Raw genomic sequence first — 20,056 nt, forward strand, 5'->3', positions numbered from 1 at the left:
CATTGACTGATATATTGAACAATCTGGTCTCTGATGCCACCAACCACCAATTTCTCTCCTGAACCAAGTTCTTCATCCCAAAATAGCACTTGCAACCTACATCCTGAATTATTTGCTGGATGAATTCCAGTCTCTGTATTCCTATTCAGTTTTTACCCCCTCTGGCTCCCTCTAGTACCATATAAGTAATTCCCTGATGTCTTAACTATCAGCCAGCCGCGGTGACCGAGCGGTTCTAGAAGCTACAGTCTGGAAAAGCGCGACCGCTACGGTCGCATGTTCAAATCCTGCCTCCGGCATGGATGTGTGTGATGTCCTTAGGTTAGTTAGGTTTAAGTAGTACTAAGACTGATGACCTCAAAAGTTAAGTCCCATAGTGTTCAGAGCCATTTGAACCATTTTGAGATGTCCTATCATCCTGTACCTTCTTCTTCTCAGTGTTTTCCATAGATACCTTTCCAACGCTGCACAGAACCTACTCATTCCTTACTGTATCAGTAAATCTAATTTTCAATACACGTCTATAGCACCACATCTGAAATGCTTCGATTTTCTTCTGTTCCCGTTTTCCCACGGTGCTTGTTTCACTAACATGCATTGCTGTGCTTCAAACGTACGTTCTCAGAAACCCTTCCTCAAATTAAGGCCTATGTGTGCTAACAGTAGAGTTCTCTCGAGCGGGAATGCCCTTTTTGCCAGTGCCAGTTTCCTTTCATGTTTTACTTGCTCTGTCCGTCATTGGTTATTTTGCTGCCTAGGTAGTAGAATTTCTTAATTTGATCTATGTTGTGATCATCAATCTTGTTCTCATTTCTGCTACTTCTCAATACTTTCGTCTTTCTTCGATTAACTTTCAATCCATGTTCTGTACTCATTACACTGTTCATTTCATTTAGGGGTTCTCATAATTCTTCTCTACTTTCACTGAGGATAGCAATGTAATCATGAATCATATCATTGATAACCTTTCAGTACGAACTTTAATTCCACTCCTGGGCCTTCCTTTTATTTCCATCACTGCTTCTTCGATGTACAGATTGAACAGTAGGGCTGGAAGACTATATCCCAGTGTTTTTTAATCCCAGCACTTCGTTCTTGGTCGTGAACTTGTATTATTCGATTTTGGCTCTTGTGCATGTTGTACATCTCTCCCTATATGGCCGACCTTCGTGGCCGAGCGGTTCAAGGCACAACAGTCTGGAACCGCGCGACTGCTACGGTCGCAGGTTCGAATCGTGCCTCGGGCATGGATGTGTGTGATGTCCTTAGGTTAGTTATGTTTAAGTAGTGCTAAGTTCTAGTGAACTGATGACCTCAGGTGTTATGTCCCATAGTGCTCAGAACCAACAATTTCATTATTTATATGATTTTCCTTTGGTCTTGTTTCGATTATGAATTGCAATGTCAGAATTGCCTCTCTCGTACCTTTACTTTTACTAAGGCCAAACTGATCGTCATCTAACAGACCCTCAATTTTCTTTTCCATTCAGTTGTCTATTATTCTTGTCAGCAATTTGGAAGCATTAGGTGTTAATCTTATTGTGCGATAATTCTCGCACATTTCGGTTCTTGCAGTGTTTGGAATTTTACGAAAGCCTGATGGAATGTCGCCAGACTCATATAATTCTGTACACTAACGTGAATAGTCCTTATGTTGCCACTTCAACCAATGATTTAAAAAAATTCTGATGGAATGTTATCTATCTCTTCTGTCTTATTTGATCTTAAGTCCTCCCACGATCTCTTAAATTCTGATTCTAATACTGGATCTGTATTTCTTCGAACTCAGTTTCCGTTTCTTTTTCTGTCATATCAGACAAATACTCCCACGCATAGAGGCTTTCAATGTACTCTTTCCATCTGTCGCTCTCTCCTCTGCATTTAACAGTGGAATTCCCACTGCACTCTTAATGTTATCACCCATGATTTTAATTTCACCGAAGATTGTTTTCACTTTCCTACATGATGAGTCCTCCTTAAGACGATCATTTCTTTTTCGATTTCTTCACATTTTTCATGCGGCTCATTTCGTCATAGCTTTCCTGCACTTCCTATTTATTTCATTCATCATGGACTTGTTTCTCTGTATTCCTCTGTTACACGGAACATTTTTGTACTTCCTCCTTTCATCGATCAACTGAAGTATTTCTTTTGTTAACGAAGGTTTCTTCCCACTTATTATTTTGTACCATCGTTTTTCATTCCATTATCCATAACGGCCTTTTTTTTAGACATATCCATTCCTCTTCAAGTTTACTGCCTACTAAACTTTTCTTTATTGCTGTATCTGTCGCGTTAGAGAATTTCAGGTGTATCTTTTTCATTCCTTAGTACTCCTGTACCCAACTTCTTTGCATATCGTTTCTTCCTGAGAAATATCTTAAATTTCAGCCCACTCTTCTTTACTACTACATTGTGATCTGAGTACACCTTACATCCAGTATCTGATTATGCTTTTAATATCCTCAAAAACTTCCTCTTGAGGTTGCGACGTCGGCATGTATACCTGAAGTATCGTTGTTGGTGTTGGTTTGCTGTCGATTCTGACATGAACAACCCTATCACTGAAATGTTCACAGTACTACACTCTCTGCCCTACCTTCCTGTTCATAACGAATCCTACTCCCGTTATACCATTTTCTGCTGTTGTTGCTATTACCCTATACTCACCTGACCAGAAATCCTTGTCTTCTTTCCATATCACTTTACTTAATCCTACTATATCTATATTGAGCCTTAGCATTTCGTTCTAGTTTCTTCTTCCCTACCGCGTTCAAGCTTCTGACATTCCACTTCCCGTCTCGTAGGACGTTATCCTTTCGTTGGTTATTCAGTCCCTCCCGCTTGGCAGCCGTCCCGGAGATCCGAATGGGGGACTATTCCGGAATCTTTTGCCAAGGGATAGGTCATCATGACGCTTTTTCAATTACTGACCAAACTTTCTTTAATTTGCGACTGGCTTCCCCCGTTTCTGAAATGAAAGCACTTACTTGGGTCTTTGTGGGATTTGGTTTGTGTTGCAGTGTCTGAAAGGTTTCCAAAGCCATTCTTGAGATTGTTTTCCACTAACTCAAACTTTGCACTCTGGGTGGCTAGAACAAGGCCAGAGGCTTGCAAGTAGCTCCTCCTTTTGGGTGCTACAAGTTGGTCATTCTTGTATGTACTGATCTGAACTAATACTAGCACATTTCCATGCGGGAGGTCGTTTTTTCTGTAGTCTCAGTCGGCTACGCTGTTCTTCGATGTCGACAAAGAACCTGCGATTGCAAAAGAGAGGTGGGCTACAGAAGAGTGGGCTAAAATCTTGGTCAGGCTTTAGGCCTTGGCTAGTAGTAGCTGTTAATTGACAGTACCATTGCTGATCAAGACGTACAACTACTGCCACCTTACGGAGTTCAAATACATCTGCTAAAACTGTTTGGGATTTAGTATCTATCTGTACGCCTTCTGCCAGGTCGAAATCCTGATCGCTGTGGTATAAGTGAGGGGTCAACTACAAATCAGTCTTTCCAGCATATTGTAAGAGCGTCGTAGCAGAACGACTGGTCTAAAATTGCACCATGAGTGTAAGCATTGTATGTCACCTTCCAGCTAGGTATAATGTTCCACGAGGAAAATCAATCGAAATTTATATTGGCAGTAAATCACTTACGTGACTGGGGCTGCATTTTCAATGTAATAAGCCCATAAATATGTTCAGTCTTTGACAATCTTCATGAAAAAAGGTATTACAGTGGTATTCGTAATCCCTCACGGACGTCAATGCAGAGAAGTAAACATACGGCAGTTTTTACATGGTCTGCTTAGTTATTTGTTCTAACTAAACTCGGGACTTATTTTCATGGTTTACAGTAAGTAATCGATTTGAGTACATTTCAGGTGTGCTTGTGTATTCGCTTTGTTGTGGATAACTCCAATCATGAAAAGAATGCATTGATTAAGAACTGAGTTCAGTTCAAAATCATTTGCTTCAAAATCTAACACCGTACCCCCCGAGCTGAATGTATCCAGAAGAATGGGTCACCGCCAATCGTGTCGTATGCTCATACGAAATTGACGAGGATACTGAGATTCATAGAGCTTAGAGACCAAAAATTGTACGTCAGAACTTCTGCTCACTTCCTGGTCAGCATAAGTCGAAAGCGGAATTTATCTTTTGTGTATATCCACGTTGATTAATAGTCTGTTGGACGGTTAGAATGTGACAAAATGCTTAACTTGGACAGCTTTTAATTCCACCAAGAAAACATGATACAGAACTTGTGCTGTCTCTAATGATCTCGACGTCGACATGCTAAATAATTATCTACTTTGAGAGTTTCTCGTGAGGATATCTATGTATAAAACATTCTCAAAAATGTTTCATACACTAATCTTTCTTCGTTCAAGTTTTCTTTCAACGAAATTTTTGATGCACTGTCTTACTATTTCCTTACTACTTGTTATGTGATGTTCAAATAAGAGATTACAAATAAAACAAACATTATGTGTTATAAAGGAGTCAGTCATTTCTAATTTTGTTGTCTGTGTTTTATTCTTTATGTGTAAACATATTCTACCAAGAACCTACGAAACAGTCAGCCAATGCAACTGAATCAATAGTTTTAATCTAGAGATAACAGTGGAAAAATATTCCTTTCTGCTCTTTTGTGTGAAGAAAAGGCGTTATTTTTGCGTTCCATAAGCTTTTATCCACCAAATTTCAGATTAAAAAAAAACTGAATTGCTGATACGAAGTATGTAATGTTAGATAGTGGAATACAAGCAGTACATCAGATGATGGTCAAAGTTCTTGGGCTTTGGTACGGCGTCGTCATTTCCATATCCTTCGACGTCGGCGTTTTTGCCCTCTTACAGAGTCTTTCTTAGGGGAACAGGCTTCAAACTGTGGTGCACCGTCAACCTATCGCATACTCGTGGAGAGTATCTCCATGTTTATCGTCACGAATGTTCGTCAGTGGTATTCAGTAACGTTACTGTGATAGGCTGAAGAGCTTATCGGTGCAACACAAACATCAGGGCGTAGCATGTGTCCTCTTAGAACTGAGGACAGTCGGCCAAGACGCCGGGAACCAAAACACATCGCCACAATTAAAATGGTTCGTGTGTTTAACAATCACTTCTAGCGCTCTAGTTTCTCTTTCCACTAATGCAATGCTCTTATTGAAATGTGAAAATTAACAAAGTATATATCTTGATCGCGTATTTCGGTACATTCGTTTACCGCTAAGTGTTGCGTTATTGAGGCGCACAGATTGTTCATGCTGTTCTAAACGTCCTTTAACTACACGAAATCTCTCCTATATCATACTGACATATAATTTCGTATACTGCTACAATCTGTTGTGGCTTTGGTCGGTCTTTCGTCAATCTCAACGTATTCTTTTACTTTATGGTCGCTTGGAGAATAAAGCTTTATATGATAGTGATTTTAATTTCATATAATGTACTAGCACTCTAATGATTTTATATCAAAACAACGAAGACGTATTTGTTGAAGTAGTCATTATCATCTGATGGATTTCCGCAAAATATTCAGAATTCTATTTTAGAGACTGTCGCTAAGAAGATAGTTAGTGCAGGTTCCATACATCGCCTAGTACAATCGTTTACCACGGTACGATTTTTTTCTCTGTCTCAGGCTCCGCAGCCAGCAGCAGGCTGGGAGGGAGTGCGGAACGCCACCCAGTACGGCAGCGACTGCGTCCAAGAGGACGGCAGCGGCTCGGAGGACTGCCTCTACCTGAACGTGTACGTGCCGGGAGTGCCAGAAGAGGGCGCCAACCTGCCCGTCATGTTCTGGGTGCATGGCGGGGGGTTTGTACGTGGTGGGGGCTCGGACCGCGAGTACGGACCAGACTTCCTCGTCTCCTACGGTGTCATACTCGTCACCATAAACTACCGGCTGGGAGCCTTTGGTATGTACCGTTAAAAAAAATTTCTCTGAGCACTATGGGACTTAACATCTGAGGTCATCAGTCCCTTAGAACTTAAAACCACTCAAACCTAACTAACCTAAGGACATCACACACATCCATGCCCGAGGCAGGATTCGAACCTGCGACTGCAGCAGTCGCGCGGTTACAGACTGAAGCGCCTAGAAGCGCTCAGCCACTCCGGCCGACTATGTACTGTTGTCCTGATGGTAGCTCACATTTTCAGCGCCTTTTCCCAGTCTTCACGCTTCACAAATATCGTCTACAGTTAGAGCGTGATAGACTATATGACCACACTATCTGACCAAAACTCTCTGTACACTCCTGTGTAACGCAGAATTGACCGCTACATGTCTGATAGGCGGACCCGCATTATAAAATCAGGAGGACTGTAGTTTGTACTCAGTATTACAGCAGTAACAGGAGATTTGGTCGGCTAGGTGAGCTCACTGGCGTCGAATAGTCATTGGGTATCACTTGCGCAACAAATGCATAAAGAACATTTCAACCCTTCGACGCTGTCCAACTCAGCTGGTGATGTAATTGTGAAATGGAAATGGGAGAAAACAACCACAGCTACATCAAGGCCAAACAGAGCTCTTGTACTGGAAGACAGGGGCCGTCGACCACCGCAGAGAGCGGTTGTCAAAAATCACATGCAGTCAACGGAAGGAGTGGCACCAGGGTGTAGTGCCGGACGATTGAACGTTGAGACACTCTCGGGGGCACCGTATTGCGTCATATCAAGCCCAGATATACTTCTGGAGGAGATTGAGCAGGAATTACAACATAAATAAGGTATTAGGTCACTTTATTAAAGTTCGAGCTATATAAAATACTTAACTTCCATGTCCAGAACCATGTCTGTATGGTTGTATATGTTGATGTCGTTCAACGACTTTTCCCACAACACAGAATGTCAGTCAGATATCAATGTTCATTTGACTCTTAACTCTAATATACTGTTCTGGCTTGTAATACAACTCGCTCTGCTAGAAATGACTAATAAGGAAACCCTTAATTTGGAGGTCGTAAGATCAATCTTTAGTAAGGCTAATTTGAAAGCTTTAAGATTACAATTACGACAGGAAAAAATATTAGATGCGAATGACTCACCACTTACATCAAGAGGACGACAGAAAAGTGAGTGTCCAGAAGCTGCTGAGATCAACCTTTAATGAGATGCACATATTACACTTCACAAAATAGACATCCCTGACATTCAAGAAATGTTCAAAACGAACGATTAACTTGCACCACAAACACCAACTGAAAAAATGGCGCTCCCTAGCGATCACAAAGGTTCGCGCTATCAAGATCTAAGGCTCTCTCCTTGGAAACCGTGCAGGTCGTTCAGCTAGGTATTCAGTCTTAAAGAAAGCGTATGGAGTGATGTGTGTGTGAGGAGGTGATGAGAACTGATGTAAATGTGATGGGATGCTGCAGAATGGCAAACAGGTCCTTTCTGGACCTTGACGTGAATTTGGCTGTCCTTTACGGCATACACTGAAGCGCCAAAGAAAGTAGTATAGGCATGCGTATTGAAATACTGAGATACGTAAACAGGTGGAATACGGCACTGAGGTCGGCAACACGTATGTAAGACAACACATGTATCTGGCGCAGTTGTCAGATCACTTACTGATGCTACAACGACAATTTAACTACATTTAACTAAGTCTGAACGTGTTGTTATAGTCGGCGCACGAGCGCTGGGACATAGCATCTCCGAAATACAGATGAAGTGGTGATTTTCGCGTAAGACCATTGCAAGAGTGTACCCTGAACATAAGAAATCCGGCAAATATCAAATCTCCGACATCGCTGCGGCTGGAAATAGATCCTGCAAGTGAAACGTCCCCTTAGAAAAATTGTACAAGACTGTGCTTAAACTGACACACAAATTTTTTTTAGCGCAATGCAATCTGACTTTCAGTAATCCCTACAAGAGAATGGCCCTGACTAACATGAACCTTTATGTTTCACAAATCACTTACCTCACAAAAATCTTCGTTACTCGAACTACTGCAATAGAGCGAGCACCACTACTGCCAGCTAAATAAAAGATTCAAACTACTGAAGGCACTAACTACTGACAGGCATAGTTAGCAAATGAAACATTTTGACAGAGAACAAACAATGTATTTACCTTAATAGTCATAATATATATAGCAGTTCATGACATACAGTCTTACAAATTACAAAACTCCGCCATCTCTCTCCCCACATCCACCACTGCTGGCGGCTCACCTCCAACTGCGCAACGCTACGCGCTGTTAACATCCATCTGCCCAACACTACAATGGCGAGTATTACAACAATGCCAACTAGCCACAGACTGCACACAGCACAGTCAGTGATCTTCATACAGAGCGCTATGTGGCGTTACCAATTAAAAAAGCCTAAACAGCCTACTTACATAGCCCCCATGCTCCCCACAAAAAAATTTACAAATTGTTTTGGGCAGTGGCCAATAATGATTTGATAAAATTTTGCATAAATACAATAACAAAGATATCAAATGCACATACTTATTGATACAATGTTGGCCAAAAGCTAAAATTTTCTCACAGTCCATAACGACAGTCCTGATCGTTCATCACAGTAAAATAGCAGTGTTTTTGCTCAATGTCTGAGCAGTAAAAAGAAAGTGCACACTGAAGTAGTGGATTTCCATGCAGTCTGGAAGAAGTAGTCTTGTCCTTTCAACGGAAAGACAGTGCTGACTCTTCACATGCTGACAGGTAATGGCCCACAAAGGGGCAAACCCACAGCAGAGTCAGTCGAAGTTGGTAGGTAGGTAGGTCATCACAGAGCACACCCATAGTATTTCTCGTAGAGATAATGGTATTGGTGGGCCACCAAAAGTGCAGACCCGGTGCAGTTCTGGTAGAGGTAATGGTATTGGTAGGCCATCAAAGGTGCAGACCCCTGTAATCTTTGTGGAGAAGGCAACAGCCATCTGTTGCAACTGTGCAGGTGCACAATCACCATCGAAGAGTCTTGCGGACAATATAGCAAGTCTATGAACCACCACTTGTTCACTCACAATTTTTTTTGAAATGTCCTTAGAACTAGCAATGCTGTTATCCAGTCCCTTGCTGAATAATTAACACACGTGCAAACACTATCAGTCCCAACTTCTCACATATTGTCCATATACTATGACCAACAGAAACGTGTGCTGTGAAATGTAACTTACAAGTTACTTAATTTGATGAACTGGTGTCAATTACAATTTTATAACATAAGAATTCAATAACAAAGGTACAAAATACATAATTAAAACGTATAATACACATAACATTTGTAGTAAAATAGGCTTTACAAAAGAATAGAAATAAACATATACATCAGTGATACAGGAATTATGACATAAGTAAATACATAAAAGATCAGAATAATTATTGAAACATCAACTTCACACATGAGCATTAAAACAGAACAGAATAAATAATGTCTAATCATCTTTACAAAGAAAATAACATATCATCAGAAAAATTCTACAACGGAAATCTTATTACCTAAACACATAAAGACAGGACAATCACAGATTCACATAGCGCAATAACACAAAATACAAGACAGGGTTTGTTTTCAGTGTGACATTTGGTACTGTAGTCCAACCCAAAACTTCATTCCATAGATCGTCCCTCTTATTTCAACATTTGCTCCAGTAAAAAAAAATCCTATCCAAGCCTGCTTTCTGTATTCTGTTCACATCCTCTTTCAAAAATAGTTTTTCTCCACTGTACACTACTTTTTTGGCCAAATCATTTTCTTATAGCTTCTCAATGCATTTCTTCCAATTCTTCACAACTCGTTCTCTTTTACAGCCTACCCCATCTTAAGCTAACTTAAAGCTACTGACCTCAGATGCTAAACTAAGGGACGAGGCAGTGCACCAGCACAAAACAATTAATACAAAGAGCAATGAAAAAAAAGGAAGTTGTCAAAGCAAGCAGCAATATTAAAACTAATATAAGGCAATAAAAAAAATGGAAGTTGTCAAAGCAAGTAGCAATATTACAACTAATGTAAGGCAATGCACAGCAAACAAGAAAAATAAATCCGTAGTAAAACTGGCTTAACTGAGTAATACAAAGTCAAATTCAGTAAAATTATGCCTGGCAAACAGCAGCAGAAAATGCAATAACTTATATCTAAACATGACAAAGCTGAAGCAGAAAAAATATTACACTAAAAATGTTTAATACGTATGTCACATCTTAACACTAGAGTGATGCATCACGAGAACATACGCTAGCAGATAAGTTACCAAATCGTAAAAAAATTATTTTTGCAATTCCTGTGAAGGGAAATGTCTATTTGTGCTCTCTTTTCTAAGAAAGTACATCATAAAATGATTCTTTACTGGGTCTGTAGACAGAAAGTAGTGATATTAGTACATCAATTAAATTTTATTTTAACAAATGCTGTAGTGCACATAGAAACTGGATATTAAACAAAATGAGCAATCTCTCAGCTAGAAAGACAATAGATATAAAATTTTTCTCATCATTTCGTTTCAGTAAATATCATAACTTAAGAGCTTCACAGTGTAATCATATGTTTTCAAGTTTGGGCGTGTCGTATTTCCGATGCTTTCTACAAAGGAATGTCAATAGCGAGGTTAATGGCCTCCTTTTTTCTCCACCTGTGCCTCTGAAAGGCACACACTAATGACTTTTTCTCAAGGCGGCTGGCACACCTGGACGCTCACAACGCATTACTTCACGGTCACTTGCCTTTCATACCGACATATTTACGACAGCAGTTTCCGCTACAGTGTCAGTCTCATATAAAAATATTTCACAGGTCAAGAATTTGCGTTACAAATCTGTAGAAACAAAATCCTTTAAATATAATGGTGTCCAAAAAATTTTCGTCGGCATTGTAATACATTCACACATTTACATACATTTCATAACTCTTAAAGTACGATTCTTGGTTTCCAACAACCTTTTTCACAAACCAGAGTCCCTAGCCACTACTCATTATTCCTTACCTTATTCGTCGACACTTCTTCAATATTTCATCATAACAGATACGTAGCATAAGCAAATAACTCATATAGCATCAGCTTATTGATCATAAACATACCGCAACAGCGTAATACACATCGTCATCATAACATCATAAAACCTCAGCCAAATCTCAAAATCGTCGTAGCTTCCTCCAATAATTTCAAAACCTAAAAAAAATTCTCTGCTCATGTCAAAAGTGTCATCTACTTCAAACATACTCTAAAAATCATGAATCCATACCAAATATGTCATTCAAAGCTCTCATAGTATCACAATGGTTCCGAAAAAATATGAACAGTTCACAAAGTAAAGACAAAATACAGTTTCATAAGTGTGAAATTATCCAACTGTATAATTGCGTAAACATGTGACACTGACATACTAAAAAAAATGTTTGTCTCTCTAAGTTAAATGATCAGATAGCTGTGTAATTTATGTGTTAGAGAAATATGGTACCCATGTGTAAAGTTGTATAAGCAAATACCATATTAGCTAGGGCTCCTTGTGCTTGCCAAACACATGGGTACACAAAGTAGGCGTGTACCCCCTGAGGATTAATGTAATTATATCCTCAGGTGTTACAGATTACAGCAATGGAATGAAATGTTTCACGGAAAACTTTTTTTGTAATTCAAAGATGTTGAAAAATAAATGGTTTAAGTACAAGCTTAATCACTCAGATGCGTGTCCTGTAGCGCTAAATGTGCGTCTCTGTGGAAGTGTCGTAGTTATTGTCCTCCGAAAGCTACGTTCTGCAGAAGTCAATGTACTTACCTCATGATAAACGAAAGTGAAATGCTTTGCGTATAGATATCTTAGTTATTACGCTTATTGCCGTGATGAAGTAAGTACTGTACTGTACGTATTGTTGTGCTACAGAAAAGGCTGTCTCATTGTAGCTATACCACAAACGTTACTACTAAAAACATGTTATACTTTCCAGAAGAATTCAGAAAAACTTTGCAGATATAAAACAGAAACACCGCAAAAGCAACATTGTAAATTGTCACTCATTAGTAGCGTCGTGATAAAATCGTGTAGCTGTTACATAAAATAACCACTGTGTCATCTGGTATCTCACAGAAAGTACTTTAAATCCAGAATGTATTTTCAAGTAAACCAAAATGTTGCATTAAAATCTCATCAGCAGTACTGGTAAATGGTCTAAGTATGTAAGCCTTACGGTTGTTACGTAATCGTGACACTAACAAGCAAGAATGTACACACACCCAAGAACACTGTGTCGTCTGTTCACTATAACAATGCATTCGTAATTTATGTTTCAATTAGTTCTCTTGGTTCTTGATTGGATATTTAACTTCAAACATTGTTGCACGTTAACAGATTATAAGTTTGACAAAGCATACTAGTATCGTGAAGTGAAAATTTTTATGGCAAAGACTAAGTTAAAAAACAGATTATCTTTCAATGAACGGTTTTACATGTGAAATGTGGTGCAAGCCTTTACTCTTCCTACTATGCAGAGCTGCAGCTCCAACGGAATTATCATGGGGTATATGGTACATCGGTAAAGAATGCTCATATTTTTCTGAAGGTTAGCGTCTATGTTATTTCTCTCTGAGCCAGCCTGCCCACGTGGCTGCCTGCGGTGTGAGTCATTGTCTGACTCTTTGTTGGCGCGCGCCGTTATTGGGATTAGGAGACCTAACTTCTACAAATTCACCTTGCCGAGAGGACCCTGCTCTGTTTGAATCCCTGCAGTTCTGCTGCAATTCAGGTCTGTCGTTACGATCATATCGTCTGTCGTCATGTCGGTAGTTCCTGTAGTTTCTTTCTTGTCGGTTAAGTGGTGGAGAATTTCTCCTTGAATCGTAACTGAGCGCTGGACGTTATTCTGTTTCCCTTGATAATAATTGTTTTGGTTCCCATATTGTCTGTTTCTCTGTCTCTGTGATAGTCACTACCGCGGAGAGGTGATCTTTCCCTGTAATTATTACTACTGTGCCAACGGTTGTCATACAGGTGGTGTCTGTTATGGTCACGATTTACGTTGTACGAATAGCCATGTCGTGCATTATTTCTGTCATCGCGGAATTGTGACAGGTGTCACCTGTAATTGTTGTGCTCCTGTTTTCGCGTTCCGCGATTGTCAGTGTCAATTTCCAGTTCTTATAACAGTCCCTGAAAAGCTTCAATGTCCTCTTTGCAACGTCCTGCCAAAATAATATGTTGTAAATGTTCAGGCAATTTGATTAAGCAAATACGAAAGAGTTCTGAGGGGCTGTATGGGTTTAAAAGATACTGATTCTTATGTAACATGTCTTCAATATATTTCACAAGACTGGAAAATTCAGATTGTTCGAAATGTTTCATCATAATGATGCTATGTTTTACTCGGCCTTGTGTAGCTTGAGACCAATATACTGAGAGGAAGGCATGATAAAATTCTTCTTCACTGTGACAATCGTGAATGACCGATCACATTCTTACAGCTGGTTCATTCTCCAAGTAGCCACATATAAATTCTAACCTGTGCTCTAATGACCTGTGGGGGGGGGGGGGGGTGAATCATGAGAGAATTGATGAAGCCACGCTTGTGGATGAATGTCGTTGCCAGAATTCTTAAATGTTTTGAATTTACGTGCTGTAATGAACAGCTTACAGTCAAAATCATCGTGTCGGCGAGTAGCATATCGATCATTGTTACGTAGTGTCGGCGGTTCCATCTCAAAATTCAGTGTACCTTGCCAATTTCTTTCATGATTTCCGAAATGTCCTGTGTTATTATTTTGTGGTTGTTCTGTATTTCTATGTCCCTCTACCTGTACTGGGGCGCGAATGTCCTCTGAAATATGTGATTCTTGTATTACTTGAGCCAACTGATCTTGTACTTCCCGCATTTCTCTTTTGTACTGTGTGTTGATTTGATTTTGATTCTGTTTGAATTTTCTAATTTGTTCATACTCTTCAGTGTCAGTGAAGGCTACAGGTTTTGTGTCATTCAGATCATCATCTACCTTTGTAGATAAGTTAATGAACTGATATGAAAGTTCGGCTACTTTATCCGATAGTGAAATTATTTCCTCTGTGTGTTTTTCTGAACCAAGTTTCAGAGTGTCCATTTGTGGTAAAATCGTATCTACTGTGTCCTTTAAGCCGGCCGCGGTGGTCTCGCGGTTCTAGGCGCACAGTTCGGAACCGTGCGACTGCTACGGTCACAGGTTCGAATCCTGCCTCAGGCATGGATATGTGTGATGTCCTTAGGTTAGTTAGGTTTAAGCAGTTCTAAGTTCTAGGGGACTAATGACCACAGCAGTTGAGTCCCATAGTGCTCAGAGCCATTTGAACCATTTTTTTGTGTCCTTTAAGTTTTCCTGAGTTTTTGCAAGTTGCGTAACCGAATCGCTAGATGCAACTGAGTCAATTTTAGCTTGCAAGGTCTCATGATTTTCTTGAACAATAGTTTGCAGTTCTTTTACGGCAGCTTCGTAATTCTGTAATGCATTTTCATGCCGAGAAAAAATGGGTTAAAAATGCTCACAAATTTGGGTTTTACGTCGTTACAGACTTTTTGACATTTCGATTCAATGCAATGTAACTCATTAGTTAACTCTTCACGTGTTTGTTCAAGCGTGGTGCCTAATTTCCGAAGATTTTGTTCCATTGTGTCTAACTTTTGAAGATTTTGTCCCATTTGTTTCTAATTTTGTTCAAGTGTTGTGTCTAACTTTTGAAGATTTTGCTTTGTTTGTCTCTGATTTTGTTCCATTGTGTCTAACTGTTGCTGTTTTTGTCTCTGATTTTGTTTCATTTGTTGCATTAATTGCAATAATAATGTATTAGTGTCTGGAATCTGTTCCTCTATGCTTTTCGGCAGTGCATTTGCACCGGCAGCATTCACATTTTGACAAGCAAAAAATGTGTCTTGACTTATTTGAGAAAACGGTGAGGCCGCAAAACCTGAATGTACAGTATTTGCAAGAATGTGTCCTGTCATTTCGGATTCCTGAAGCGAACTGTTGCCGACCGATCGATCGATAACGCTTCCCTGTTCACTAATTGGTTCACTGCCTACACCATTATTTGCAGCCCGCTCCATTTCCCTATGCACTATTACCAAATTACTACTTTGAACATTAGTTAATTCATTACATGGTGACGCTAACACATTGCTTTCGTCTTCAATGTCATTTCTTAGTTTACTTTGGAGCTTAGTATTACGTTTTTAACACGCCATTATTGTCACAATATTTCACACGACAACACAGAAAAACACAATTTGAAGAGCAAAAATAAGAGAACATATTAACATAGCAAATAATATCTAGTTAATTGCAAGCGCAGCTGCGAAATACTTGGTGCATGCCACAACTGTTTTACTGTACAACAATGAAAGACTACAACTACAAAGGAGATTCTCTCTACAATTACGCACTATCAATAAACAAAAGCTACACTAATTACACAAACTACAAGGAAAAAAATCAGAAGATTCCATTGAGGTATCCTCGGCTAAGGGTCGACATAGGAAATGTCCCCTTAGAAAAATTGTACATGACTGTGCTAAAACTGACACACAATATTTTTTTAGCGCAACGCAATCTGACTTTCAGTAATCCCTACAAGAGAATGGCCCTGACTAACATTAACCTATACCTTTCACAAATCACTTACCTCACCAAAATCTTCGTTACTCGAACTACTGGAATACAGCGAGCGCCACTACTGCCAGCTAAATAAAAAGATTCAAACTACTGAAGGCACTAACTACTGACAGGCATAGTTAGCAAATGAAAGATTTTGATAGAGAACAAACAATGTATTTACCTTAACAGTCATAATATATATAGCAGTTCATGACATACAGTCTTACAAATTACAAAACTCCGCCATCTCTCTCCCCACGTCCACCACTGCTAACGGCTCACCTCCAACTGCGCAACGCTACGCGCTGTTAACATCCATCTGCCCAACACTACAATGGCGAGTATTACAACAATGCCAACCAGCCACAGACTGCACACAGCACAGTCAGTGATCTTCATACAGAGCGCTATGTGGCGTTACCAATAAAAAAACCTAAACAGCCCAGTTACACAAGAACGGGACCAATGATGACTGAATAGAATCGTCCAACGTGCAATCCTTCCGCAAATTGCCGCAGATTTCAGTGCTGGACTATCAACGAAACATCATCGATATGGGATTTCGCAGCGGAAGGCCCACTCGTGTATCCTTGGTGACTGCATTCGACGCATTGCCTTACGCCTCGCCTAGGCCCATCATTACCGACAGTGGTCTGTTGATGACTGGAAACATGTCTGATCGGACGAGTCTCGTTTCAAATCACATCGATCGGATGGACGTGTGCGGGTATGGAGACAACTTCATGAACTCATGGTCCCTGCAAGTCAGCAGGGAAATATTCAAGCTGGTGGAGGCTCTGTAATGGTGTGGGGTGTGTGCAGTCGGAGTGATAAGAGCCCCTGATTCGCCTATATACGACTCTGACAGGTGACACATATGTAACGATCCTGTCTACTAACCTGCATCCATTCATGTCCACTGTACATCCCGAAGGTCTTGCGCAATTGCAGAAGGACAATGCGACATCCCAGAATTGTCACAGAGTGGCTCCAGCAACACTCTTCTGAGTTTAAACACTTCCACTGACCACCAAACTCCCTTGACATGAACATTATTGAGCATATCTGGGATGCCTTGCAACATGATGTTCAGAACAGATCTCCGCTCTCTCGTATTCTTAAGGATTTATCGACAGCTCTGCAAGTTTCATGGTGTCAATTTCCTCCAGCACTACTTCAGACATTAATCGAGACCATACCTTGTTGTGGCAGTTCTGCGTGCTCACGGGCCCAACACTATATTAGGCAGGTGTACCAGTGTCTTTGGCTCTTCAGTGTAACTGCATACAGTGCGACAATATGTTTTAAAAAAAATAAACATCCAGAATTTGTCCAATGGTTCCAGGTGGTATGGAATGCAATATCACATACTATTCTGGCGGAAAGCTTTGCTCCAAAAGAATGTGATTATACACAGACCAGGAATAAAGCAAAAGCAAGTTATTTTAACCAGTTTTTGGCCAAAAGTAGTACTCGTAACAGAGTTATAGTTATCTTACACCCACTTTCCCACTCTCGCTTGCTGTGACATAAATATTCCCTAATGCCCTTGAAATATCACGCAGCCGAGAAAGAATCGTAGCGGCAAAACCTTCAACTTCTCGTAACACAATAAACAGTTCTCTAGCCAGTTTACCAACCAGATTAACAGTCGGCGCAATTGTACATATGTGACTTAAGGCATTGTTGTTAGTTGATCTAGATACAATTGTCTTGGCACTTCTAACTTCCATGGTTCCATTGATATGCGTTTCCTCTTCAGATCTCCATTGGCTGAAGTTGAAAATAAATTCCTAACTGAACGATGGTGTAAGTTTGCTTATCTTACTTATGAGTTTTCGGGCCGATTCCGTAGTTTGCTGTGCATCGTCAAGTTGAAATTTTGTTTTAAATTCCTTTATGTAACATGTTAATTTTCTGTAAAAGTGTTTGATGTTTTGCAGCATTCCACTGATTCCCTTGAGATCATTGTAATCTATTTCATACAAATTTTGATTTGCATGACGTCCTAGGTCACTGTTAAGCACATCCAGTAAACTGTTTCGAGCAAACATATCCTGTAAAGTGCGTTGAGCATCGTTGAAAAGCGCGAACACCAGTTTTTGTAATATGTGCGCCTTGTCCTCACTTGAATATCCGTAGTTTTTCTAATGTTCTACGCGGTGCACTACATGGTCATATTACTGTGGACTTACTTGAAAACTGTTTTTTTTTTTTTTTGTACTAAGCTGGGTATGATAATCCATCCACGTAATTGTGTTTAGTATCCTCTTCTTGGACAATGATTGCCCTTCACCACGTTTCATTGTATCCCTGGAGACGGGATTTATGACTCCCTGTCCGACAAGGATAATGAACTATATGGCTTGACACCTGTTTCAGTATCACTTTCACTTATTAATCACATACCGTCATCGTTGTACTCCTCTTGTACATTTTCAACACAATGGAGCGTATCTAACCATTCCATTCCATTCCATACATCAACCATTCCATTTACTCAGCTTGCAGAGAAGCTAATATTTCATCTGCCATTCATTCTCATTTTGAGAAATACCTTGGGTTTCTGTCTGACGAATTGTCATTTTCTGCAAATGTCTTTGTTGATATAATGCGAAGTTTGCTTTGTTTATCATTGACGTTGCTCTGCCTTATATGAAAACCACTACCACAGTAGCACTATAGTGAGTTACTGGTGGACTAAGCAACTACGCTCCTTACGTGCTCTCAGAATTGGGTGCCTCCAGTTCCGCCCCCTTGTTGGCACTTGCAGCCAGTATTGTGGGTGCATGGTAGGCAATACTTCGGGCGTCGAATGCGGTAAATGTCATTGGCCATTTGCTTCCTCGCACTAAAGGGTTCCTTACGAAACGTTGCCGCCATCGTAAGCGGCTGATGAAGTAATCTTCCGGTAGCGGTGGCGTACGGAACTTTTGAGGGCGCTTCTAAGCCGACGTTTCTCGTTCACTGCTGCGTCAAGCAGGGACTGTCCTTACGTGTGGTTCTGTCGTAAGGCACCAATTTTGACACGGGACCTCATTTTTCGTACTATAACATTTAAAATGCTATCAGCAGTCTACCCAATGAAATCACTCTAAGTAGTGAGTTAGAAGGAACAGGGTACAATAGTCTAGCAGCTTCTCACAAGTCACATATTTCTGTAAACAAAGTCAATCGCGTTGCTTTTGGTGCTGTAAAGAGCGATTCCACTGGACAATGGATGACAGGAAACGAGTGAATTTTATTAATAAATCACGCTGTACCCTATGGCAGCCCCATAGAACGGTTTTGGCTTCACGAATGCCTGGAGAACGTCATCTACCATCATTCTATTGCTACCAGGAAAGTACTGAGGAAGTGGTATCACTGTATGCAAGCGTTTTTCGTGATTCTGATATGGTCTCCTTATCATGCTTAGGAAAACGCTATCTCCGAAAGAATATAAACATATTTTGCAGCATTATATACTGCGTACAGTGGAGGCACAGTTTGGAAACACTGACTGTTTCAGCGCTACAGTGCACCTTGTCTTTAAGCAGAGTCTCTGACACAATTATATGTAAACAACATCATTTCTTAAATGGACAGGCCTGTCTAGCGTCCGACGTAATCACAATGGAACACTTTTACCGTGATTGACAACGCCGACTACGCTCTATATACTACGCTCTAGATCCGAACGTCCAAGATAATTTTCTGCTCTGGTTTCTTTTTTTCGGGAAAAACGAGCTACCTTGCCTCCACATTTATTCAGACAGTTCATCCAAATTGTCCCCAGAACAGTTCAAGCCAAGGCGATGGGTGGGTACACTTATAGGTGGCCAGATACTTGTTTAGACAGCGCAGCTGCCTTCCTAGATGTTCTGGTCTTTAGAGCGAAGTTAATACGCTCATGGTAGTTAAATTGGCCACTGGAGATAGGTAAATGTTTTCATGACCTGAGCACAGCTACAGACACTCTAAAAGAAAATCACACAAGCTTTTTCCGGCACATCTAACTACTCAGCGTTGGCACTGTCTACAATCTGGTAATTATAATTATTTCATACTATGCGTGTTTAGTGAAATGAAGTGATCGTACGCGTTGTGGACCAGAGGTCTCTATCTGGGAGAAGCACGGACGCGAAGTTGCAAGACCTTTTAGTTGACGCGACAATGGGCGACTTTCGTGTCGCTGATGTTGAAATGATGATAAGGGCAACACAACATCGAATCCCCGATCGTAACAAAATCTCCGACTCGGCGTCAAAGGCACTTGTGCCCGCTACATGGCAGTCGGACGTGCTGACCACTCAGCTCAGGGGGGCGGACTCGGTGTTTGGTAATAGCTGACGTCAGTTGTAGAAACGTTTCTTGTTCAGGATTTCAGTTACGTGAAATATCGACCTTTTTTCCTGATAACTACCTGTAATCATACAACTAGTATCAAAGCAATTTTTCTCGTCTCGATGGAACCTGCAGAAGTCTAGGAAATTCAGCAAACGAA

At 40.4% G+C, this 20,056-nt stretch overlaps 1 protein-coding gene across 1 annotated transcript in view; it reads left to right on the forward strand.

The window, feature by feature from the left end:
- LOC126354457 (pyrethroid hydrolase Ces2e-like) overlaps positions 1-20,056 on the forward strand; it is a 127,529-nt gene that overhangs the window by 32,296 nt on the left and 75,177 nt on the right. The window contains exon 3 of the mRNA XM_050004153.1: positions 5,642-5,918. Within this exon, the coding sequence (XP_049860110.1) occupies positions 5,642-5,918 (277 nt within the window). The remainder of the gene's footprint in view (positions 1-5,641; positions 5,919-20,056) is intronic.

This window comes from Schistocerca gregaria, chromosome 3 (assembly GCF_023897955.1).
Source record: "Schistocerca gregaria isolate iqSchGreg1 chromosome 3, iqSchGreg1.2, whole genome shotgun sequence".
Lineage (NCBI taxonomy): Eukaryota > Metazoa > Arthropoda > Insecta > Orthoptera > Acrididae > Schistocerca > Schistocerca gregaria.